We start from the raw sequence: 24354 nt of genomic DNA, 5'->3' as shown, positions 1-24354 counted from the left end.
GGCCTTCAATTCGTTACACTTCAAATTGTATTTTGGGTCTGTTCAGAGTCATAAGGGCCATTCTCTCCTCTAAATGCCCCTTTTTCACAGCGCCGAGGCTCCCAAGGTACGTGCTCGCATGCTCTTAAGCTTCGGTCTTCTCCAAGTTCTCCTGAATTATCTTACCTATCTTACCACTTATCTCCAGCCCACGAAATTCCAGGTGCAGCGATACAACATTGTATCGACTACTTCGCCCGTAGGCCCGCGATCTCCGCTCGTCCGGATACTTCATGTGCGCTCTGAAAACTCGAATTTGCAGAACTTGAGATATATTTATGCGTCCTCCGCTCGAGGACCGCATGGATCGTCCAGCTGACGGTTATCCTTCATTTCAACTTTCTTATCCTGCGTCATGCCTGCTTCTAAACCTTGAACCTTCTCGCCGTGTACTTATATCGTTTGCTGAAGATCATATATATCCTTGGACTTGCTTCTGCCACTCCTACTGTTCACTCACGCGTCTGCGATGCTGTCCGTGATGGGCAAGGTCGGCTTGCTGGCCGTCGCTGCTCTGCCTTTCTTGATCCTTCCAGTCAACGCAGCGACAGAGTTTCCGAACGTCGTTCCTGCGGTTCACTCTTTCATCTCTTCGGGGGAAGGGTCCTTCTCGTTGCCTTCGACTCTGAGTATCGTAGTGGACCAGGACGTGGCTTCTACCGCTGATGATGATGGTCTCACTCTCATCCCGCCTACTCTCCTCTCCTTCGCGAAGACCTTCGCGAGTGACGCGGAATCTGTCTTCTCTGGTCTCACCGCTCAGGTCTCTACTGGAACGTCAACTGCGAAGGCCGATGTTTTCGTGACGATCATGTCCGAGGCAGAGGCTGCGAACTTCACGCTCGCGAAAGGAACACCTACGAGCGAGGGATATAGTATCACGATCACGAGTTCCAGTGTGGTGATTAGTGGCTCTGGCGCACGAGGTCCGTATCGAGTTCGATATTTATGCATTTTGAGTGTGAATTAGATGCTCAAGTGCTCGAACAGGCGCGTTCTGGGCCACTAGGACGATGCTGCAGGCTTTACTACTGAACAACAAGGAACTTCCGAGTGGTATGGTCGTGGACCAACCTGACTGGCAAACTAGAGGATACATGCTAGGTGATTCTTTCTTCTGTTCACATGAAGTCGTCTTGCCAGAGGTATTGACTGGCCGAAATCCCATAGATGTCGGTCGTCAGTTCTACCCTATCACGTTCTTGGAGGAATTATGCACGTACGCGTCATGGTGGAAGACCACTGAATTTGTGCGTAGCCGTTCAAAATCATAGCAATTATGATCATCCAAGTACTCAAGCTTAGTCTGATTGTGTTCTTTCAGCACGTTCATCTGTCCGACAATTATGGCATCGACGTCACCAAAACTACCTATGCTCGTTTCCGCCTGCGGCCTTCTAACCCAGACTTGGCCGGTTTGACGCCCCATTTAAACGAGACGTACACCTACGACGAGTTCATAGGCTTCCAAGAACACTGTGCCGCTCGTGGAGTTACGGTGAGTACTCAAGCTTGCAATCCCTTGGATATTTTGAGGGCACAACCTCATAAGACTGTCCCACCTTGAATAGATCATACCCGAGATCGAATCAGTAGGCTTTTTTTTCGGGCATGTAATTTGGTAATAATCTGAAGCGTGCTGTGTCGTAGCCCGGCCATGCCCTGGTTATCACACAATGGAAACCCGAACTTGCGCTTTCCACGGATATGACGCTAATCAACCTGACCGTCCCGGACGCCATTCCTACCATCAAGTCCATCTGGACAGGTGAGACATTGCAGAATACCTACAGTTACTGACACCTTTGACTAAGTTCTTGTCACTCCAAACAGAGTTTCTTCCGTGGTTCATGTCGAGTATGTAGCCGTTCTGTGCCCGTCAAACACTCTGACTCATGTCATGTCGTTTAGAGCAAGTTTCTATCGGCGCAGACGAGTATGACTCGGATTTAGCGGACGATTACAACAATTTCGTCAACGAGATGGTGCGTCTGTCTCCTTGTTTTATGATCTGAATAAATTGTTTCACAGAGCTACATTTGTATGCCATTGTAGAGTGACTTCATCGCTGAAGCGAACAAGACGATACGGATTTGGGGGACGAACGAGCCGTCGAACACTACAAGTGTAGAGAAGAACATCACTATCCAACATTGGTAAGGCAGTGATGATTTAAACTTCACTCACGTTCTGACTCCTAGGCTTGCAGGGAGTTCTTCGAAGATGATCCTTACGAGCTGATCCGAGATGGCTACAACGTGATCAATAGGTATATGTCAAGATGGCTATGCTTCTCAACCTTCTCTCTGACAAGTCTGCGTTATTCTAGCGATGATGCGTTCCAGTACATCGTGATGAAATACGTGAGCGTCATCTGTTTGCACTTAATCTAACAACGACCCCTAACCTCGTCCTCTTCATCCAGTCTGGCGTAAGCACTGGTCAACGTCCTCGGAACTCGACAGTGACGTTGAAATTTTGTTGCTATTCAGTCTTATCCCCAACGACTCAATCAAACTCGACTCTGGCAAGGCGCTAATGTCGATACTGAAGGAATATGGGACCCTCATATCTTTGACAGAGGTGCTGTCTTCTATCTCAAGCAAGTAGTGTATGTCTGCTGACGGTTAAGATTCGGCACAGGCAACGCGTCAAACAATCCTACCGTCTCCGAGCCTCTTCTACAAGGTTCAATCATGGTACGCAGAATCCACGTATGCTCGACTCACCATCTTAATAGTTCCCGTGACCAATCAGGCCGTATGGAACGATCATGGCCCCAACGCGAGCACGGTCCTCGAAGCTTTCTATGCCTTCAAAATGGGACTTCCCGTCATCGCCGCCAACTCCTGGCAATCCTCCACGCGCGACAACCATCTCACCGAAGAACAATATCTCGCCTCATTCCCTATCCTCGAAGCCTCCGCGCCCGGTCAGAATCTGGACAGACGGGTGCCCAGCGCAAGCGACGTCGTTCTTTCGTACGAACTTGGTAATCAGACGAGCGGGGTGGTCAAGGATCTCAGCGGTAATGGGTACGATGGCGAATTCGTCGACGGCGTCATCGTCACGCCTCTTGGGTCGAAGGGCCACAACTACACCTTCCTCGTAAACGCGAGCACTTCAGACACGACGGGAACCCTGCTCTCTGGTCCCGACACTTCGTTCGGGTATACCGTGTACGGTAACGGGACTACACTCGCGTTCACATCGAGCAACTTCACATGGCCGCTGTTGAACTACACCTTGCCCGTGACTGATGCGTCTGCGTGGCGCGAGATCGTGATCGCGGGGACGGAGAATCAGACGTTTGCATATGTGGATGGAGAGTTCGTGGGCGAGTATGAGATAGGCGTCGACGGTACGACGGTCATGGCGCCGATGTCGTTCGTCGCACCTGTCCAGCACATTGGGAACGGGGCGGGGAGTGTGGCGAGATTCATAATCTGGGAGGGGTTAAAAGATATCACGTCCATTTGAGAGTCAGCTTCCAGATAGTATGTATGTATTGAGTGGGGCACGAACAGGCTGAAAGAGTTGAAACAAATATGGCATGTATCATTGAAATAGCAGAACGAAACAAACGATTAGGGGTTCAGCGTTATCTGCCTACAACCGAAGAGCGACGAACGACAATGGGGAGATAACGGCAACACAAAAGGTACACGAACACGGAATGTATGGATCGAAGTAGAAGAGAAATAGGGTTTCAACATTTTTCATGCGACGAAGAGAAAATTCGAGGACAATACTCAGATAAACAGACAGCAAAATACTACCACAGCAGCAAAACCGAGCTGTCCACTCCCAAGGGGCTCGTCAAGGACACAGCACGCCTCCATACAGAATATGGAGGCGGGCTGTGTCCTCGACGAATTCCTCGGGAGGAGAAGACCGGATCTAGTGCCACGATATAGACATGTATGTGACACGTCGAAGCATACTCCAACCACCCTCGGTGCCCCGCGCATCCTTCCCCGCTCGGGAGCTGGCCCAAAACAGATGCAGAAATTTGTAAGAATGCTTACTGGTCCAGCGCATGTGGCACAAGAGCCACACATTGTCGTGATACCTCTTGTGCTGCACATAGGCTATGTTGTTTCTGTGTAGGCCATCGCATTGAGTTCAACGTTTTATGGTACGAAGCCCCAATGCGATGGTCGATATAAAAACAACATAGCCTACAAAGACAGTAGTACATGCAAGCAATAATGCAGAAGACTACAGACATCCCGTCGAGGTCCGGAGCGGGGAAGGGCGCGCGGGGCACCGAGGGTGGTTGGAGCACCAACGACGTGAATGTTAGGATCCTGTTTACTAGAGTCAGTAAAGTACAATAGAAAAAAAAGACATGAATGCACTTACGGCCAGCCCAACCCAGATTGTAAAAGGCCTGTCTCGCGGCGGCTTCCTTCGCCAACTGCTTACTCTTTCCAGTGCCGTACCCTTTCGGAAACCCGTCGACTACAATTCATTCATTAGGGATGGGGAGACACACCCAGAGCAGAGCCAAATTGGACGGGGAAGGGAAGCGCCGTTGCTTGTATACTACCTTCACCAACAGACAATTTCGAGCTCATTAACCGCATGTACACACAAAGAAATAAACATGTGAAGCAACGGCGCTTCGCTTCCCCGTCCAATCTGACTCTGCTCTGGGCGCTATAATACTGTCCAAATCACTCACCTAAACAGTTGACAGTCCACGCAGGCGCGTGCGATGGTCCTGTCGATTGAGCTTGCCACTCTATCGAGTGCTTTCTCTGGGCGGCAAGCTGATTGAATGCAGGGAGGAAGGCGGCCGTGGGTTGCGCTGGAGTGATTGGGTTGGGCTGGAAATAAGTTGGGGCGGCCTGAACGTAGGGTCCGTTCGACATCGGCGGTGCCATTGGAATCGGCGGAGGCGCCTGTGGCGGCGGCGGAGGGGGTGTTGAGAAGGGGGGCTCGATATGATTAAGCTTCGGAGAGGGAGAAGGCTCAATTTTCATGCGCTTCATGTTGTTCAGCAGTCTAATGTTTCGAGATTGTTGTCCCGGCTGTGTGGGTGGCTCCGGTGCGACGTCCTCGAAATTGTCGTCTACCAGCTTGCCGATCCAATTTAGCACTACCGGGAGGCCACGTTGCAAATACACAGCGCCGACATAACTATGAAAGAGAAGGAGCGTCTCCTACGGAGTTTTATCAGTTAGGGTAAGCAGATGAAGAAGGAACCGTCACAACTTTAGGTTCCGTGAGCGAGTCGCGAGCATCAGGCGAACAGCGCATCTTGTCTCGCATCTTGTACGCAGTGACCCAGTCGTCGATTTTGGAGTCTGAAAGGGTGTCACCGATTTGAGTCTGAGAAGATATATTCCAGATAGTGTTGAATTGATTATGAGCAGAAATACATGAAGGCAGCGTGAAATGCAAGCAAGAGTTCATACCTCCAAAGTCGACGCATTGAGCATCGGTCGTTGATTGAACAAGGCAGATGTCGCAGCCAGCGCGAGAACTTTCTGTCCGACACACGCGAGCCTCTCACTATCACCAAAGTCCTCGTTTGGAGGCGCTCCAGCAAACCGCACCGATCTGTGCGTGAAAACGTCCAACATCATATCGCCCTGAGACCCGGTTGGCTTCATTCTAGTGAATAGAGAATAGAAAACTTCTTACATGGATTTCGGGGAGAGTAGGCATCTGGTACGCAGAAGGTCCGTCAGAGCTCATGCTCGAACCTACGCCTGAATCGTGTCTTGAACGTTTGACCGAGAGAGAGTTGGTAGCGGGCGTTTGGGACGCAAACTGCATCGGGAAGGACATAGGCAAGCGGACGGGGGAGGAAGAGCACAGTGCGTCACAAAGAACGTGAAATTTATAGAGCTAGCAATAAAACACAGCTATTGTATTCTTCAGTTTTCCGTATCGATGCGGGATCCCTATGACACGCACCACGATTGTTGCCTGTTCTCGGCACTCGCGACTGAGACAAGCAACGTTGTTCTATGACACTCTGAATCAGGTTCGGACTCGCGCAGAGACCCAATAAGAGATGGCAATTCCGCGAAAACTAGACTAAGAGAACTGCGCGAGGCTGACTCTGATTCAGAAGATGAGAGTGTCAAGGACAGACGAGGTAGACGAACAGTCAGCTGGAGACAGCTCGAATTTTGATCGTCCTCTTTCCTATAGCGCCACAGGAATTCCACGGTGGCGGTGCCACATCCAGTAATTGTGTGGCGCAGCATGGGACGTTGATGAGACACCACACAGCTGTGTACATACTAATTTTAACGAGTTCGAAGGGGTCCGGAACACAACAAGAACGGATGTGGTATTAATGAGGTACAAGAGACTATAGAAGTTACGTTTATAAGTTACATTCCTCCAGAGTTCGCGAGTTCCCGCCGTTTCTGCTGCTGTAAGAGCCCACGCAGTGTCTGAACTGTCTTCGTATGCCTTGGTTGGGCCTCCATTGATTGGATCGCTTGGGATATACTAGAAGGTCGGTCAGTCAAATTGTAGGGAGGGTAAGGATCTTTGATCGAAAACCTACCTCTTCGGCCCAGCGGCGACGATGGGGCAGTCCTTCAGTAAGTGGAACTCTCGACCACAGACGGCACAGCCTTCCTTCAAAGGGCTGCTCTTTGCTTTCTTGGAAGGATTGGGTTCATCAGCCGTACTCGGCGCCACAGGACGCTTCATACCAGCCAGGCCAGCGCTCGAAGATGATGGCACGTTCGGTGTAGCGGAAGGCAACTTAGACGCCGTTGAAGGTCTACTTCCGTTTAGAGCGTTCAGCGTCGACTGTTTAGAAACCGTTGGCTTCGAAGGTGTGGCTTTCGAGACGGGAGTCATCTGAGACTTCAAGGCATTGGCTGACGAGGATAGTGGTTGTGGGCGGCCGGCAGTGGAAGAGCTTGACGCAGCAGCATTAGACACCATTCCATTGACTCCCTTCTGCACAGGTGCGCTAGCGCTAAGCGCGGGCTTCGGCTTGGGCTTCGGTTTGGAGGGCTTCGCGGAGAGGTCGGCTCGGAATCTACCCATGAAACTTGGCGCTGGACGTGCGGCAGCTGAAGACGAAGAACTGCCATCGGGAGCAGGGACATGCATTCCGGGAGCTGATTTGGAAGACGACGCGGCAGGTGCCACAGGTGGTTGAGCGCTAGGACGTGGATGCAGCATTGATGTTTCCTTTGACTGTTTGACTGAAACTGTTGCCGGCGGTGGCCTTTCGACGAGGTGAAGGGGTTGTCCGTCTATAAGGTGAAGCTCTCCACGGTCTCTGAGAACGGTTTCGATAAGAGCGATGGCCTCCCGCTAAAAAAAAAGAAAGATTAATAAGGGGAAACGGACGTAGAAAGCAGGGACATGCCTTCTCTTCGATAGGTTCGTTGTCCGCCGTCGTTAACAAAGCCAGTCGATACGCAGCCAAGTTCTCCGGGCTGTCTGTCATGTTACAAGGCCCGGAATGAACGCTATTGCATATGCTGCAGAAAGCTTCCTCGCCTGGAATATTCGAGCCTTGAACTACTGGATGAGGGCTTGCTGTATCAGTCGACGGCCTTGCCGCCTTCTTCGTCCTTGGAATGAACTCGTCGACCACGCCCGAATCGGTCGTATCGCCATCGGAAATTGCAGACGCCACAGAGCCCTTGAAGCCCTCTGACTCGTCAGATATTGTCGACTTCGACCGTTTGCGCTTCTGACCGTTAGTCTTCTTCTTGGGCGTGTCCCCGAGGTCGATAGATTGCTGAACATAACAAAGGTTAGTGAAACCCGCGACGGCTTTAGACGACGATGAGAAAGCTTACCTGAGGCTTCACGGCCATTGCCGCTGCACGACGAGCGGGGCGACCACCAATGGTGACGTCCATGGCTTGCAGCTTAGCGCGCTCGTCTTCGATGCGTTTGAGGGTTTGGGCCCACGAGTCTGCTTGTTCAGTATCGGCCTCCTCATCCGCCATCTCTTCCAAACCATCCTTATCAGCAGCCCAGACCTTCGCGAACGAGAAGGTCATAGCCGATGAACCCTGCTCCTCCTGAGTGGTTTCGCTCTCGGTCTTGGTGATCAGGTTATCGACATCATTTTCGGAATCTATACATATAATTCAGCATGAGACGAGAGAATTTCTAGAAGTCATGTAGGCGTACACGTTATGTCTTTGGCTCCCTCCCCTTCTTCGAAAAGAGCTCGAGCGCCGTGGGTTAAGATGGAAGAGACGTCTTCGCCGGTTTCCTTGTCGTCCATCTTCTGCACAATAACGTGGTCGAGTATGAGCTTTTTCTTGCCGTTCTGTACGATTCGCTCTGTTATGACCCGTCAGAAAGAAGAAGGGAGTGGAAAGTACAGAGAACAGCTTACCTTCAGCTGTGTCCTTGGCCATCAACTTGAAGACGAGGCATGGTTTCGTTTGTCCGTATCGATGAGACCGTGCGATAGCCTGGAGGTGACACGGTTAGAAATCAAACTCAGAATGCAGTGCAACCATGGCTCGTACTTGAAGATCCTGTGAACATGTTTAGCTTCATAAAGAGGGTCTAAAAGAAAAGCTACAGACCTGATGGGGGTTGAAATCTGGATCGAAGATGATTACAGTATCCGCACTCCAGAGATTGATTCCGACGCCACCAGCTCGTGTAGAGAGGAGGTAGATGAATACATCAGAGTTCGGACGGTTGAACTCGTCCATGCCCTTCTGGCGATCGGCCTGCTTCGTATTCCCGTCCTGAGATGATATTCATGCCTATTAGCATCTGAAGGCCCAAGACCGAGATATGAACCGACCAGTCGCAGATACTTGAACCCTTCCCCATTTATGAAGTCTTCGATGATGTCCAAAGCAATGACGAACTGTGTACAATACACATCAGATGTAGGATAAAGAGTAGTGACCGGGATAGTTGTATACTTGACTGAACAAGAGCACCCGATGGCCACGCGCCTTCAGCTTCGGCAAAAGGACCTCCAGCAGACGAAGTTTGGCACTAGCAGCGATTAAACGCTTATGTGTCTCCTGCTGGTTTAGTCCTCTGGGTTCGATATCAGGGGAGAGAAGGTAGGGATGCTGAATACACCTAAACAGGCCAAGAACTTGGTCAAAATGAAAAGACAAAGTTGGGGCGAGAGCTTACTTTCGCAACTCCATGAGAATGTTCGTTATGTTCGACTTGTTTGATGCTCCCTTGACAGATTGTCCGAGCGAACGCGTTAAACTGGTGAGGAGGGTGACGTTCTTGCCTAGATAGACTATGAGCACAGGAAAGAAAAGGTTGCCTGGGATATGATCGTACTGAGGACGGATTTGTACAGCTCTTTCTGTAAAGGAGTGAGGGACAACGGGACGATGACCTCGTTCTGGGAGAATGAACGGGTGTTTTCAGTTGGGCCACAGCGTTGTTGATTGGAAATTATATACCTTAGGCGGCAGCTTCAACACCTCGGCCTTGACCCGTCTCAGGAAATACGGACGTAACCTCTCATGTAGGGCCTTCACCGATTCTTCGTTTAGGTTTTCTTGATCGTATTCCTTCTCGAGCGCAGCAAGATCATTCCATTGGTCTGGGTCGAGGAAGTTCATGAGATTGAACAGTTCACGCATGTTGTTGTTCAGAGGAGTCTGGGACCTCGGAGATCAAGAAATAAGCAAAATGTGACAGGTAAAGCGAGCGTACCCCTGTCATGATTATGCGATGGATAGTGTTGAGCTCATTCAACTTCTTGAAAAGGAGACTGCCGTCGTTTTTGACTGCAAGATGCAACGAAGTCAGCATTTTTCCTCAGTTAAATAGAGCATGTTTGAACTAACGCCGCTGGCCCTCATCGACGATCAAGGCTTCCCATCGATCAACGTTCTTGAAGACCGAGGTAAAATCCTTGGAGCCGCTCACGTTGTCATACGTGGTGACGAGGACATGGAACTTGAGACCGGAAGTACCAGCAGTCGGCTGCGAGTGTCGCAACTCGTACCGTTTGATGATTTCACGACCCTTCGCTTCGCCATAAAAAGGAACCACCCGGAGCCCCGGCGCCCATCGAGCGAACTCGCGCAACCAATTCGTGATCGTAGAGTTCGGGACAACGACAAGAACGGGGTACGCGCTCCATTGTTTGGCGATCTTGCCGACGAAGGTTGCAATCTGGACTGTCTTGCCCTACGAGAGAATGAGCTCCAGGTGGACAGGTGAAAGCAAAACAAAAACACGTACCAAACCCATATCGTCCGCAAGGATCTATTATATGAACTCAGCCACCGTACGAAATATACAATATGAGACGCTTACACATGGCTGCAGGTTGTACCAGTTATTGCACAACCAATTGAAACCGTCGATCTAGACATGATGAAACTCAGGACAGAGCATTATCCAAGAGTAACATAGACTCACCTGAAAGTCCATAAGCTTCAGATCGGGACTCTGCCCCAAGTCCGGTTGCATGTCATCCTTCAAGGCAAACTTTCGTCGGTACTCGCCTTTCCGTCGGGCATCGTATTCGGCATACCCAGCCCTGGACAGTTTGTTTATAGAGACGTGCTGAGACTGGACTAATCGTGTGAATGCGGACTGGAAGGCAGAATAGCCTGGTTCTCCTTTCCGAGGAGGTGAATCCCATGTAGCTACGAAAAGTCAATCAATCCGTATATGACTGAGCTATGTAATAGACCACGCTCACCTTCGTCGTAGCCTAGATCGTCCCATTTGATGAACGCATAAACGACATGCTCGATATCGTCTTCCGTCAGGAAAGTACCCTCCCTCTCTAACCATTCATCAAGTGTTTCGGTGTACCGAGAATCCGGTTGTTCGCCATACTTGAAAGCCCTTTCCCAATCCGTCTTCGCGAACTCATCCATAGACTCTTCGTCATCAGTGATGATCCTACTCCTCTTCTTACCTTTGCCCACCGAGATCGTCTTCTTCTTTCTGGCCTTGTGAGGACACCACATGACGACGTCCAAAACGCGGTCGACAGTCTTCCAGGCAGGAGGTATACGGCGGTCTGCATCTGGTTTCGGATCCATGGAATACGAATCCTCATCCTCGAGACGGGCCATCGAATCCTCATCTTCTCCTGCGCCACCGACACCACCTTCAGCACTCGCGTTCGCTTCCTCTTCCTCCTTCACGGCCTGCTTGAGCAAGAATCCCACCGGAGCCTTACCGGCCAGGAAATTCCTCAACCGAGACATGTACTTCGCCGCCAACCACCCGTGCGGAACCCATTCCACGCGTCGGTAGCTACGATCCTGCCACTTCACTAAGTATTCGCGAGGAAGTTGTCTCTTGGGATCGGGTACTTCGCCGGGGGCTCGTGGAGACTCAGTGGCGTTCGCAGGGTACGGCCGCCACGCGAGGATTTTGTCGACGATGTGAATGTATGAAATGCAGTCTGAACATAACCAGTTGTTCTCCTTCTGATAGTATTGGGCTAGTAGCGCTTTGTCTTCGTCGTTGTCTGGGTCGAGATCCATGCCCTCAGGGACAGGGAGGTGAGCATAATGAGATAGGCGTTTGCAGGTTTGACAACGGAACAGAAGCTCATTGTTGGCCTCGTTCGCCTGCTCTGGTGCACTCGAGCCTATAGATGGAGTTAATAGTTTGTAACGCAGACTCTGAGATGAACAACCAACCTGGACGAGAAGAACTCGGGATATCGGAAGCCTGCTTTTGATCGCTCTGTACTCCAGGTAGAGCTTCCGGTTCCAAAACGACATCCAGACAGTTCATGCAGACACCTCCCTTCATGCACGCCGAGCAGATGAACTCCGTCGTTTGATATGCATCAAGGCCGTCACGCTTTCGAGGTTTAGGAACAAACGGCTGAGCACCGTCAGAGGGGCCACCATTGTCATGTCTAGCCCGCTTTGCTTCTTCCCAATCGCGTTCTTGAGCAGCCTTCAGAATTTCCATTTGCTGTGTACTCGCCAAGCAGCGCCAATGAGCGGACACGGGACACTTCAGACTGGTAGAATATGCGCGTATCGATCGTCAGTAAGAGAGATATAGTGAACGGGACAGGGACGTGTAGAAGATAAACGTACCATCTCACCCAGCCACCCAGCTCGGCCAACTGTTCCTCATTATCACTATCCTCTTCATCCTCGTCCCTCTTCTTCCTCTTGGAGCTACCCTTTCTCTTTCGTTGCTGGTTCCGTTTCTGCGCCTTCTCGATGAGCACATTCGCCGGGCCCCGATGGCATTTCTGGCAAGCGTCGCGGTGAGCGCGAAGATGTACTGTTTCCGGGTCTTCCTCTCGATCGAAACTGAGCTCGATGACTTGTCGAAAATTACCATAGGCAGCGCGCGAAGCTCTGCCGCGCACGATCTTCTTCTTCTTCGGCGGCTGGGCACGCGGTTTGTACGACCCATACTCCTCGCTCTCTTCACCCTCCTCGTCCATTTCGTAATCTTCGTCCGCCACATTCGCTCGAGTGGTCTTCCGAGCACGAGTAGACCTTCTGGTGCTCGCTGCCGGAGTTGGGGTGCCCTCTTCGCTCTCGTCCTCATCATCCGAATCAACCGCCCTGATCGTCCTTCCTGGATTACGCCGTCTCGGACTGAAGGGCAACTCCTGCGCTGACTTCTTGTTGCGCAAATTGGCAAGTCCAGCCGCCGCCCTCGTGCTCCTACGAACGGGCCCCTCTTCCTCTTCTTCATACGCATCGTCCCTGTCATCCTCCATATCTTCATCGTCGTCAACAGGGTCAGACGCCTCCGGAACGTCCTTCTCCCATTCCTCCTCTTCTTCTTCGCTGTCAGGAATGACTATTGGGCTGGATTCACGTCCGCCTTTCGCCTTGCGCGTTAACTTGCCGAGGCTGATTGTCATCTTGATACGAGAGTCTTCGTGTATTGCGCGGCTCGACGGGTCGAAATGGGCAAAATCTCCTTTCTCCTTGCGGCGCACTGCAAGACATCGAGAGGTCAGTTCGAAGGAAAGGCACAAGTGAAAGTGAACGTACAATAAGTAGCAACGAGATGCGGAAAGTGCTTCTCGAGGCGTTTTTGGGAGTACTGAACAAAAGATCAAAGCAAAAGGCCAAAGTCAGAATAATTGTCCGAAAGACGTCTTGTAAGGATAACGCACTCTGTGGATGCTTCCCGACTTGACCCTAGCGTAGTACCACTCAAACTGTCCCTCGGTATACTCTCCAACTACTTTTTCTATCGCACTCTCTAAGTACGCCTCGTCGTCCGATTCCAATAAGATATCGCCGATACGTTTGGCGTTCTCGCGTTGTTCGTCTGTAAGACGCGGGACGACAACTTCTACGATGCGCTTTGTCTTTGTCTGCCCCTCAGTCTCGGCGGTGGAAGGATAAAGAAGTTGTGGGGTGCTTTCGGGAGAAGTAGTGATCGCAGTGAGGGTTGATAACTCGGCCTCGGATGCGGAAGCTCGAGACGATGCTCTGTAGAATGATTTGGGATCTATGGGGTTCGATGACACAGACTGCTCAACGGACATATATCTTCAAAGGAAGACACGAGGACTAAATGCATGCAGACAGGGGGTTGTTAGATAACTTTTCACGAGGATACAACGCGACAGGCCGCTTTGAAACGGGACGTTCAGCGCGACGCGAATCGGTACACACCTAGTCTGCACACGAGGTCAATATTATTGACGCGTAGTGCAATTCAGATCGTCGCGTCTGGAGCAAAGAAGACCGAGCTCAGAGAGACCTCCGCTAAAATCGCGAACGCCGCGAAAAGTGGGACGCGGTGAAGTTTCTTGAATGAGCCTCACTTGACCGCGAAGACGCGTCGAGAATCGAGATGATCACGGTGTGGCGAGTAGAAGATGTTATTCTACGAGGCCAAGAAAAAAATGAGAACGGTGTGTTTCAAGCAAAGAGGGGTGTTGGGTGGGGAAAGACGAGAGCTTGAAAGTGTCTGACTTGACCGTCGATGTGATTGAGCGCAACGGACAACGGCGATTCCGACACAGCGCATTTCTGCTTGCCACATTTTCCCACGACCGAATTACCATGGGCGCAACTGACATGTGGCACTAATTGTTGTGGCGCAGCTCACACAGTACGCAACAAAATGCTCTAAATAAGTCTGAGTCTGATAACTTATAGACAATACACTCTAGCAAACTAACACGATACAACCCGAACCGACCACGCCATCATATATAAAGCACCACCATCATCATCCACCTTATACCTCACCATCCCTCTCGGAATCTCAAACAACTTCGCATGTACTTTTATCACCGCGCCATCATTCCCAGACCCAGGTCCAAAAACTTTCTCCTCCCACATCTGCATCCAACTCTCAGGTGAATGGGAGAATATGGTGTGGTTATTGGGAGGCATGCCGGTGTACACGCCTTTCACTTTCTTGGCGGGGTGCATACCGAAGATTACGCATCCGGGTTTGGGGACGAGGAGGCCTGCGAGAGCACGTGCGAGGTGGAGTTGTTGGGGTTCGGTGAAGAGGTGGAAGAGACTCGAGACATCTGCGTGGTGCCAAATAAGAGTTGGATTAGACGGATTGAACGACATTGAGGTAGAAGGAAGACTAAGCGCGAACTCACGAATGGCGGAGAGTTGACCTTTAAGATCATTCAGCGAGGAAGCTTTGGAGACAGGCGAGAATTTATCGACTTCTCCGTTCCCAGAATTGAATGGATGGATAGAAAGGTTCGCTGGGTCGAGAACGTCTCCGCCGATGAAATGTACGGGGAAAGATCTAGGAGTGGACCTGAACAGTTTATGACCCAAATCCCAGAATTCTGCAATAACAGAGTATTTTGATTCGGTTAGAAGAAGGCGAGGGAATCGTGCAGGCCGAAGCGGGATACTTCATCGTGCATACCTGGTTTAATGTCGGAAGCGATACATTGCTCCGGAGGAAACCCTTCGGAAACCAGCATCCTAATATCGTTCCCGAAGCAACAACCAAGATCGAGGAACAAGGCTCCAGGACGCTCAGTCCCTAGCCTCTTCACATCCTGATAGGCTGGAAACTTGGAGATGACTAGTCTGGAGATACATGCGATGTCAGCGTTCTGTGATCGTCATTGGAGCCTGTAACGCGTACCTAGTAAATGCGAACACGCGAATGGTCTCGTATGGGTAGATCTATAGAGAGAGGAAGTCGTAGGTCATGAAGGCAGCTGCTAAATGGAGGAAGTTGAACTACATACCCCGAAAGCTTCGTCTGCAACCGAGACGATATGCTGTTTAAGCTCAGCATCATCCCCGATGCCTGTCTGAGCCATGAAGAACTTTCGCTCCTCTGGAGATAGCTTATAGAAGTTATCGACATCAGACTGAGCCAAGTGAGATAAGGGCGTGAGGGTGGACATGTCGATGGACAGATCGTAGAGCAAGATTGTATGCTGAAGAGTAACAGTAAAGACAAGGAACTTGGGGCGAGAGGAGAACAGCTAGCCGTGTTTTATAGGAGACCTGGGCCTGGTTAGATGTCTTGGGCGTCAAATCAAACTTATCTGACTGATGAGATTGGGACCGGAGGGTGTTCACAGTGAGTAACAAGTCTTTTACAATCAGAAACCTGTTGTGCGCCAGTGAGCATAACCTGTTCCCCTTGTGTGTAAAGAGGATATGGGCGGCACCCACAAGGCGCAAGCCTTCGTAGGAGTAAGTTCGATCTTGAGTGTGTTTCAACAGGACACCGACCGGTTCACTGAAAAGGGCCCGTCGCGAGTCCGTTGGTCGCACAGCTTTGTTCACCGCATTGTGGCACATGGGAGACTAACTACGGCCCGATTACGTGGCGTAGATCCACGATAGGGAAGCTATGCCAAAGGAGCTTCCACCGGAGCTGACACCAGCACTCGTTCCCTTTGAGAGTCCAAGGACGTGTACACAGTAGTATTTGAGCCTTAGGCCTTAGGAGCGAAACGTATCATATCAGGCCACCGGAACGTAACCATTCGATACATTGCGAAGCTAACTCTTGACCGTGATCTAGAAGGAAAATAGGATAGATTCAACATACATTCGAGAGGGTCAGTTGTCAGTGGTAGACTCACTGATGCAAAAGGCGTGTGGAATGTCTTGATGACCGTGTACAATCTTCACAGGCGATTCAGCATCATTGAGCGCCTCTAGCACGGCATCTCTTTCTTCTCCCACCCAATCGTCGTATTGAGCATAGTAGTAGTACAGTCGATCGTGATGCTCTTTGAGCAGACCTACGTCAAGGTCGCGTATGATCTTCATCTCGTCGTCCGCCATGGTGAGAGCCGAAAAGATGGCTGGCGGGGAATGCAACAGAGTCCGAAGAACAGAGACCTGGGCCAACGGCCAGGATGGGAAGAGGACAGAAAGTGCTCGAAGAGGAAGCCAGCGTATGAGAGCAGATAGTGAAGATATCACTCGAGGGAGGGGTGGTCCGAATAGCCACTACGCTGTGGTCAGAACGGTGTACAGCAATAGATTATGTAGCACGCACAGAAAGGCGACGGCCATTTGGCGTGTTGCCTATATTGCATATGGTTGGGAATAGAAGGAACGTGCCAGATATCTCTGATGATGGTAGGTTCTTCAGAGCTTGAAGCACTAGCCAGGAGCCGACGCTATGGGCTGCAAAGACAATCTTTGGCGAAGGACCAAAGGCAGATCGGATAGCAGCCACGACCTCGAGAATGGCTTCGACTTGAGACGTAAGCGCTATTGCTGAGGGAAGTGGTCGACGATGATCGTCTCCAATGCCGGGTGTGTGGCCTAGGTGGGAGTGGGCTAATATGGCGAAGTTACTCGACGAACATTGTTCCCATAGGGCAGAGAGAAACGGGATGTAGAAGCCTATAAGACCCGGATTTCCTGGACTCTTATCAGTCTCCTACACAGTAGGTATATGGGTAGACTCGTCCACACCAGGGATGAAGAGCAGAATAGTTGACGGTGGTGTGGGTGAAGGCGCTGCAGCGGGCCACCATATAGTGTGGGCGTGTTGGCCTGAGCGAGCGTGCGCGAAACGAGCATGATGAGGGAGAGCGTCGGATTCCTGTAGGCTTGGGTTATGAGCGAGGGGTTCTAGAAAGGGAGGCAAAGCCGAAGATGGGCTGTTCATCGTCGACGTCCAGAGCAAGTCGCGAACCACAAGATGTCCGAGATTAAATTACGTAATATATCGCAGTATTGCTAGCACGTGGCGACGGACGGCGTCTGCTATGCAAGTTGTATACCCATTCGGTTTCCAGTCCCACCATCTCTGTTTGTTCGAGCGCGCACTGGCTGCTCTTCTCACCAGCTCTCGACGACTTTCATGTCTCGAGCACCACCCTTTCCGGCTGCCTCAAACCGACGTCCACGCTCTCCGTCTTCTACTAATGGCGTTGACCCGTATGGGACTAACACTAAACCCCTACAGATCGGTCGAGCACCTGCTCGTCCGACCACTCCCAGCAATAATTCCATGATATCAGTCTCCAGCTCTCCTAGCGGACCGTCTCGCCCACAACGCTCAGAGCTCAGGTCTCGTCAAGTATCAGATGTCTCTACAGGATCTGGTTCTATATCTTCTCGTCCCGCGCGCCCCTCCAGAGACCGGAGAGACAGCTCGGGTACTACAACATCAGAGGTATCATTGCCCAACCCGTATCGCTCACGAAACGACAGCAATGCTACTATCTCATCAGGCCGACCTCAGCCTCGGCGTCTCCGGTCTGGCACGACGGATACCACTGCTTCCGACCAGACATCACCTAAGGCATTAGCCAACGTCATGTCTGCATTTCAAGCCGTCCGAAAGAAGACGATCGATGGTGACGATGAGTGGGAGGCGGAGCGACGGCGTGCTACGCAGGAAGAACAGCAGAGGCAGAAGCGAATACGGGATAAAGTCCCTGGGCGGCGCGTGAACGGCAAAGCAAAAGCAGGCGATATTGATGGTCCGTGCTTCAGTACTCTCTCGTTGAAACTGTGACAAACACTGCAATAGCCGTGTTGGATCAAATCAAGGATGAATGGGAGTTTGTCGTCGATCCAGATGTAAGACCTGTCATGCCCATTCTACGCCACAATTCAGCCAACGCCTTACACTCTATCTTAGTTCAACCCCGTCGACCTTGCTCTTCAAATACTCGACGAATCGTCTTCCGGGAAAGATATGGAGTCCTTCCGACAGACGAAGCACATGCTTTCGCGCGCCTTGAAGGGATCGGTTGATAGTACGTTTGGTGCCACACTCTCTAAAATCCACTGAAATTCATCTCTGTTCTATTTATACGATAGAGCACTACCAAGCCTTTGCTGCCTCACTACCTCACCATGCTTCCCTACTCAACCACCTCGGATCGTCACAAACTCAGATAAAGGAAGCTCGAACATCATTGCAAGAATCGAAAGAGGCTCTCGGCAACCGACGCGCCGACTTGGTACAGATGTGGAATCGTGGTCAGATCCTGGAGGAGATGCTGCGAATATTGGATCAGATGTAGGCCTTTCCTCACATTTGAATGAGAGTAATAATGACCGTCTATCTTTTCAAGTGAACGTCTCAAACTCGTTCCCGATGTCCTCGAAAGCCTCATGTCTGAGAAGCGGTTGCTCCACGCAGCCATACTCCTTGTACGAAGCTTGAAGATCGCTAACAGCCAGGATATGATGGATATCGGAGCTGTAGCTGATCTACGAGGTTATTTGATTGGGCAAGAGACGGTCTGTCGTAATCTGCTGGTTGTGTTGGATAGTCGCTGACATTCTCTTCTCTAGGCTTTGCGTGAGATCTTAATTGACGAGCTCCATAGCCATCTATATCTCAAGTCTTTTTGGTGCGACAGCCGATGGGCATCGTATACACCAAATCAACAGAGCAGTATGTCAACATTCTCGAGAAACATATGGCAAAACACTGAACCTTGTACAGTGGTCGATGTTGAATTTGAGAACGAGCCGTTATCTAGCAAATTCGATTCCAAAGTACCCTCAACACCTACGTCCCCCGATCTCCCCACGTCTTCCTCCTCACGTCCGACTCGATTATCTCGATATCTCAACGATCTCGCGCTCCGCCCAAACAACCCACCAGATGACTTTGAAGGTTCAAACTTCCGACACAGCATGTCCCTCGGAGGCGGCAACTCGTCATCAGGCACAACGTTCTCCAATCCCAGCAGCTCCTTACCCGTATCTTCCACCGTGGCGGCGTTTGGCCACCTTCTAACAGCCCAAGAGGACGAACAGGGCAAGAATCCAGAAACTGACTCCTTTGCATATCTCGAGACTTTGTTGGAGTCTCTCGCCGTACTAGGAAAGCTCGGCAGTGCATTGGACGTCGTTGCACAGCGGCTACCCAGTGAAGTCTTCCAGCTCATCGAGGGCACGATCGAAGAAGTTGGAGAACGGGCTGAGTACGCCCGACGATCGTCGATTCTGATCACCAGTCCTGCAAGTTCTGCAGCAGGCAAGGTGAATTCGGCGTACGTGCTAGTATCAGGCGATGGCACAGTTAGTTCGGCGGGACCATTAGTTGCACGAAGAGCGGGATCGCGTGCGGGTGTTGCTGTCAGTGCGCTACGGCTGCGCTTAGCGGCGTTGGAGGGATCGTCAAAACATGCTGAGCATGAAATCTTGAGGGATCTGTTTTGGACGCTTTACTCTAAGCTGGATGCTGTGACTCAGGGTCTTCGGGTCGTATACGAGGTTTCTAATCGAATAGGAAGTGTAAGTCTTGCTGCTGGTTTTCTCTGATCATTCGTCTCAACCGTCTTCGTCACCCGATACAGAGACGAGACTTCAAAGACTCCTCCGGTGCAAAACCGGGATCCTTGTTCAACCTCGCAGAGATCTGGATGCCCGTGCAAGCAGAGGCAAGTCGCATTTTGGGGCTCTAAGCTCCTCTATTCGTCTGACCGACGTTTTCCTTGTAGGTACGGACGCTTCTAAACGACTACCTGACAGATGAAGAACAAGGCGCTATGGCCGGTCGAAATCCAATCTCATCCATTAACGATGTCTTACGGGAAGGCAGATTTACTCGAGACAAAGCAAAGGTTCGAGTAGCGTAGTGCTTTTCACTTAGGACGTTCAGCTGACTTGTAGAGTCTTCTCGTAGCACGTCTTCCGCTTCGCCGACACAGACCTCAAGATGTCGAACAAAATGTTGAAGCCCCACGAAGAAGAGCTGAACCGCGTACTCAGAGACACAGTCCCCGGTCTCGTACAAGGCTCAAACGATTCTACCGTACAATCTACTCTCTCATCAGTAGGGACGGACGAGCGACTCCTAGGCATGGATCAACATCACCGACTGCTCATCAAGCCAGATGCGTTCCATGTGAGCGTCCTCTTCCAGCCAACGCTCACTTTCCTGGATCGAGTCGCCGCGATTCTGCCCGCGGGTCAAGAGTCTGCGCGAACCTCGAGTGCCGTGCTGGATGACTTCGTTGCAAAAGTGTATCTTCCGCAGCTCGAAGACAAGGTCTCGCTATTGTTCCATCATGCTGTAACTGGTGCGTCCCATTCGTTGCTATCATATGACCTCATCGTAAAAATACTGAAATGTCGTATAAACTAGGCTCCGAAGCTTTCCAACCTGACCCCGCCTCGGCATGGTTATCGGAGCAACCTCTTGTAAACGTACGTTGTAGAATGCCGTCAGCACTAAACCTGGGGAATAACGGAAGTCCTGCTTTTAGGCGAGCACCCAGCTCATGTCGTTAATCAACTCTCTCTGCGCAATGCTCCGCACGACGCCCTTCCACCGAGAAAACTACGCGAGGCTAATCCTCACGGTGATCATCCAGTTTTACCAGCGATGCAGTGATCGCTTTCAGGCGTTGGTTTCGCCTGTCAGTGCCGACGAGGCACCTGCAGAGACCAGAGTGGCGTTGGCTTCGCAGTGGGCGCAGAAGGCTGAACTCATACCCACTCTTACGGAGTTGATGAATATAGACGTGAGAATTCGACAACTAACATCATTTCGTTGAACTCTGCTGTTGACGCTTGTTTACAGGAAACCGATACGGGTGGCAAACGCAGACTATGCAAGCAAGAGGGCGAGATCGAGAGGGGCTTCTTGGGAGAGGAGAGCATAACGAAGGAGGATCTCGTTATGCCAATGCGAAATCTTTCGTCCTTGTGCAATCTGCACCGCAGTATTGTATGCACATTCTGTTGCTTTTTATGGCATCATCTAACTGACCTTACTTTTGCACAGTCATGGTTTTGGAATGCACTGCACCAGTTGAAAGCCGTTGCGGAGGATGCTACTTTGTCACCCACTACACCGATGAGGCTTGACCCAACCAGCGCCACTACGCCGTACACGCCGTATATGCCTTTTATCCTCCCCGTCTCCGCAGAGGACGAATTACAACTTCCGCTATCGCGGGATATGGCAATGTGAGTATTCCGAGCACCAGGTAACAGCTAGTGAGACTAACCATTAGCAATGACAGGCGCTTCCATTCCTTGCTCAAGACATATGAGTTGCTCGCCGAGATTGTTTTGTTTACCATTCGTGTCGACATTCGGTGTCGAGTTGGGCATTACCTCGACTTGGCCTTCAGATACGTGAGTCATGTCAAGCTTTGTGGTTATAGAAAATATTCTCAGTCCAATCCTAGGGAAACTATCATCCGGATCGCGAGATGGGTGAACCCGACCCTCACATCATCGACCTCAACATCGAGCTCGGAGAGTGCGATGACGTAGTCTCGACTACATTGCCCCCAGAAGACCAACGGTTAGTGTCTCTTTGTACTGTACGCTTGCCGTCGATCTCACGTTCAGCCTCCAGATTCGTCTTCGAAGGTCTGGGACTACTCATGGAAGAGCTCTTGATATCGAACGCTCAGAAGATCCATGGTGCTAATGCGTTCGGCATGAAGAAAATGAGTCGGAACATGCTTGCTCTTCAACAGTGTGTGAAGACCATCGCGCGAGATTCGCGGGACACGGAGTTCGAGCGAGCAAAGCAGTACTATGCCCTCTTCTCTCAGAACCCGGCGGTGAGTCGTCGTGCCAAGTGACCTTCAGGAGCGTGCGGCGCTGACTTTGTTCGTTCTGTTTATAGGATATGCTGAGCAGTATTCGAAAGAAGCAGGTCTTCACCTTCGATGAGTACAAGACCATGCTGGACCTGCAATGTGGCGTAGACCCAAGCCAGGCGAAGAATGGCGCTTCGCAGCCCACAGACAGGAACTATAGCATGTATGTCATCGATCTGCATGGACTGGAGCTCGAAAAATCATGAGCTACGAGTGAGCACGGACTGGATCTGGTGTATTTATTTCTCTGGTATCCCAGGATTATATCCGTACATATACCATCTCATCATAGTTTTTTGTTCTTCACCTTCACTGTCGCTTTCCCAACTTCTTCGTCATTCGTCGATGGATCTTTTACGGACTGTTGTAACCAAGCCTCGTCGATAATATCCGTTTCTGGAAGCCCGAGCTCACCGGAAAGTTTCTGTGTGACTGAAGCGTTGGACAACGAGACGGTGTATCGGCCGTGTTTGACTGAATCGGATGTGGTATTGTTGATAGGAGGTGGCGTGTAAGTGAGGATGGGTATCCTGGCCAGAAGTTCACGATAACGACGCCGGAGGAATCGGTTAGGTGCTTCAGCGAGAGAAGGTGACGAGGATGAAGGCGTTGGATCATCTGGTCGGCTGAGCGACTGTCGTTGCCGACGTGGGATGGGCGGTCGTCTTGAGCGGGGGCCCGCGAGAGCATGTAGCTCCTGTAAGACACCACTGTCCTGCAAGCCAACTCCTCTGATGTCAAGGGCATTGACTGATTGCGACATCGGAACTGTCCCGTCAGCTCCTTCTGGACATGCGGAGACAGAAACTTCGAGAGGAGGATACGTAGATTTCCATTGGCTAGTGAAGTAACGCCAGTGGATGTTTACTCGGCGGCGTTTACTGAATGGACCGAACCAGCGCGCTTGATCCGAATTCGGGTCGGCTCTGGGAGGTAGTGTAGGAGGCCGCTCGAAATGCGGTGTTTTCATCGGTTTACCTCCCGCACGAGCAAAGTTGGAGCTTAAGAGGGCCGCAAGTTCTGGAGAGTATTGTGGCGGACGTGAGCGCTCAACTTCCGAAATAATTCGAGGAGGTAGAGGTGATGTAGGATCTGTGAGAAGCGGCTGGTTTGCCACGGTCAGAACGCGGTGCAATGTTGATTAACTTAGCAACAGACCTTCATCATGCTCCATTTCAGTGGTCCTTTGCGACCATAAGCAAGATCAAGAATATGGTCTATTGATTTCTTCCGTCCTGAATTGGCACGCTCTAATCTTAGCAGCTCCTGGAAAGGCTTGAGCCTACTTCTCTGATATAATGAGGTGATAATTTACCTGTCTAACTCGCCTTACTTTGGATATGCGGACTTTCTCCGTCTGCTTCGCATGCAGGATACTTCGGATATCCTCACCGACTTTTATTCGGAAGAATTCTCTGCGGGAACGTTAGCTGCAAAGAAGATACCGTTGAGACGTTCCAAGGTGTACTTGCCGCAAGTAGTAGTGAGGAAGTTGTTGCACCTGGCGCAATAACGAGCGATACAGAGAAAATAAAGCACGAGGCGCTATCCTTGATTCCATCAAGGCCATCCTAGTCCGTCCTGCTCCGCCCTTTGAATTGATACACTGGTAAGTAGATGTACTTTGAGAGGGGGCTTTTAGAAGACAGATTTGGTTAGGAGTCGAAAGCAGCACGAGGTCGTGACGGAGACGTTTCAAAGAGGCGAACTTGATTGTTGCACTAGTTTGTCTTCGGAACTTTCCGGGTATATGATCGACGCTGATGCAAGCCCTTCCTTCCACATCGTCTGGCTCTCCACCATCACCATCGTAACTTTTGTGAAGGTTGCTATGCTACACCTTGGCTTGTATGGAAATCAACTCAAAATCTTATTGTGACTTGACGACATGCTCGATGCATGCTATCATCCCAATGACTGATAAGTCAGTTCGTTTCAGCAACATCGCGGTGGCTCGAAGGCTACTGCTAGTGATGGTGAAGGCAAGCCAATACTCCGATCACTGGGCACATTTCCGTCTGTGCTCTTCGTCAACATGAGGTCCAGTTGTGCTTCTTGATCGCATCGTCATTTTCTTCCATAGTGATCACAAGCCTTTGCGTCCGACTCGCTTCGGAGCACATGGGCTAGTGTCTAATCTTTGTACCACTCGAGCTCAACTGCGACCCCCTGCCGGATTAACACTGGATTTACATGCGGAGTATCACGCTACGTTTTGTCTGCTTTCCATAAACGTTCTTCTATGCATATCACAGTCTCGATTTTACCGTGATGCTCGTTGGACCTTACTAGTGGAAGGAATTTTCCCGCCGTTATTCCGACGTCTTCCTGTGGTAGTTCAGCCGTCACCAGAGCGATGT

At 50.9% G+C, this 24354-nt stretch overlaps 7 protein-coding genes across 7 annotated transcripts; 2 read left to right on the top strand and 5 right to left on the bottom strand.

Annotated features, from left to right (window-relative positions):
* Window positions 1-508: 508 nt before the first annotated feature.
* On the top strand, window positions 509-4061 carry STEHIDRAFT_164828 (glycoside hydrolase; the record flags this gene model as incomplete). The annotated part of the gene is made up of 15 exons (XM_007298885.1): window positions 509-965; window positions 1030-1143; window positions 1210-1289; window positions 1364-1537; window positions 1611-1631; window positions 1690-1807; window positions 1873-1896; window positions 1951-2024; window positions 2095-2195; window positions 2249-2308; window positions 2369-2402; window positions 2465-2470; window positions 2532-2622; window positions 2683-2738; window positions 2797-4061. The coding sequence occupies 15 exons, from the start codon at window positions 509-511 to the stop codon at window positions 3517-3519; spliced, it is 2133 nt and encodes a 710-aa protein (XP_007298947.1). The 3' UTR covers window positions 3520-4061.
* Window positions 4062-4718: 657 nt separating this feature from the next.
* STEHIDRAFT_151891 (uncharacterized protein) lies at window positions 4719-5838 on the bottom strand (the record flags this gene model as incomplete). The annotated part of the gene is made up of 4 exons (XM_007298884.1): window positions 4719-5207; window positions 5257-5376; window positions 5463-5639; window positions 5692-5838. 4 exons carry the CDS (start codon window positions 5836-5838, stop codon window positions 4719-4721), a joined length of 933 nt encoding a protein of 310 aa, XP_007298946.1.
* A 486-nt stretch (window positions 5839-6324) lies between these two features.
* Window positions 6325-13648, bottom strand: STEHIDRAFT_117567 (uncharacterized protein). The gene is made up of 24 exons (XM_007298883.1): window positions 13617-13648; window positions 13109-13511; window positions 12984-13035; window positions 12063-12927; window positions 11652-11983; window positions 10694-11599; window positions 10408-10637; window positions 10303-10353; window positions 10228-10251; window positions 9828-10173; window positions 9694-9767; window positions 9438-9638; window positions 9313-9376; window positions 9154-9259; window positions 8931-9096; window positions 8807-8872; window positions 8580-8747; window positions 8520-8528; window positions 8384-8462; window positions 8173-8328; window positions 7833-8116; window positions 7394-7771; window positions 6572-7338; window positions 6325-6513 (listed from the first exon to the last, which is right to left on the bottom strand). The coding sequence occupies exons 2-24, from the start codon at window positions 13484-13486 to the stop codon at window positions 6393-6395; spliced, it is 5823 nt and encodes a 1940-aa protein (XP_007298945.1). The 5' UTR covers window positions 13487-13511; window positions 13617-13648; the 3' UTR covers window positions 6325-6392.
* Window positions 13649-14123: 475 nt separating this feature from the next.
* Window positions 14124-15340, bottom strand: STEHIDRAFT_89674 (uncharacterized protein; the record flags this gene model as incomplete). The annotated part of the gene is made up of 5 exons (XM_007298252.1): window positions 14124-14488; window positions 14567-14764; window positions 14848-15014; window positions 15073-15113; window positions 15179-15340. The coding sequence occupies 5 exons, from the start codon at window positions 15338-15340 to the stop codon at window positions 14124-14126; spliced, it is 933 nt and encodes a 310-aa protein (XP_007298314.1).
* A 30-nt stretch (window positions 15341-15370) lies between these two features.
* STEHIDRAFT_164825 (uncharacterized protein) lies at window positions 15371-17073 on the bottom strand (the record flags this gene model as incomplete). The annotated part of the gene is made up of 4 exons (XM_007298882.1): window positions 15371-15965; window positions 16031-16403; window positions 16453-16823; window positions 16878-17073. The coding sequence occupies 4 exons, from the start codon at window positions 17071-17073 to the stop codon at window positions 15904-15906; spliced, it is 1002 nt and encodes a 333-aa protein (XP_007298944.1). The 3' UTR covers window positions 15371-15903.
* Window positions 17074-17235: 162 nt separating this feature from the next.
* STEHIDRAFT_117565 (uncharacterized protein) lies at window positions 17236-22398 on the top strand. Its single transcript, XM_007298881.1, has 18 exons — window positions 17236-17893; window positions 17944-17993; window positions 18055-18172; window positions 18237-18438; window positions 18494-18662; window positions 18717-18819; window positions 18871-19667; window positions 19730-19813; window positions 19874-19996; window positions 20059-20455; window positions 20521-20582; window positions 20642-20899; window positions 20959-21105; window positions 21163-21347; window positions 21404-21518; window positions 21572-21690; window positions 21745-21955; window positions 22021-22398. Exons 1-18 carry the CDS (start codon window positions 17269-17271, stop codon window positions 22198-22200), a joined length of 3945 nt encoding a protein of 1314 aa, XP_007298943.1. The 5' UTR covers window positions 17236-17268; the 3' UTR covers window positions 22201-22398.
* Window positions 22399-22498: 100 nt separating this feature from the next.
* On the bottom strand, window positions 22499-23659 carry STEHIDRAFT_71435 (uncharacterized protein; the record flags this gene model as incomplete). The annotated part of the gene is made up of 4 exons (XM_007298114.1): window positions 23467-23659; window positions 23310-23409; window positions 23153-23260; window positions 22499-23099 (listed from the first exon to the last, which is right to left on the bottom strand). Coding segments are annotated over exons 1-4 (906 nt in total), but the record flags the coding sequence as incomplete, so codon positions are not given.
* Between the last annotated feature and the right edge of the window lie 695 nt (window positions 23660-24354).

The sequence above is a fragment of the Stereum hirsutum genome (assembly GCF_000264905.1).
Source record: "Stereum hirsutum FP-91666 SS1 unplaced genomic scaffold STEHIscaffold_1, whole genome shotgun sequence".
Classification (NCBI taxonomy): Eukaryota; Fungi; Basidiomycota; class Agaricomycetes; order Russulales; family Stereaceae; genus Stereum; species Stereum hirsutum.
This window is presented reverse-complemented; position numbering and strand designations above follow the sequence as displayed.

Coding starts and splice junctions, on each gene's coding strand:
- STEHIDRAFT_117567 (XM_007298883.1), bottom strand. CDS start 13,486: ATGTCCGTTGAGCAGTCTGTGTCATCGAACCCCATAGATCCCAAATCA. Junction 10,252..10,302: donor GGTACAACCTGCAGCCATGT/GTAAGCGTCTCA, acceptor TTCATATAATAG/ATCCTTGCGGACGATATGGG. Junction 9,377..9,437: donor TGTTGAAGCTGCCGCCTAAG/GTATATAATTTC, acceptor TCATTCTCCCAG/AACGAGGTCATCGTCCCGTT.
- STEHIDRAFT_117565 (XM_007298881.1), top strand. CDS start 17,269: ATGTCTCGAGCACCACCCTTTCCGGCTGCCTCAAACCGACGTCCACGC. Junction 19,997..20,058: donor TTACTCGAGACAAAGCAAAG/GTTCGAGTAGCG, acceptor GTCTTCTCGTAG/CACGTCTTCCGCTTCGCCGA. Junction 21,519..21,571: donor TCGACTTGGCCTTCAGATAC/GTGAGTCATGTC, acceptor GTCCAATCCTAG/GGAAACTATCATCCGGATCG.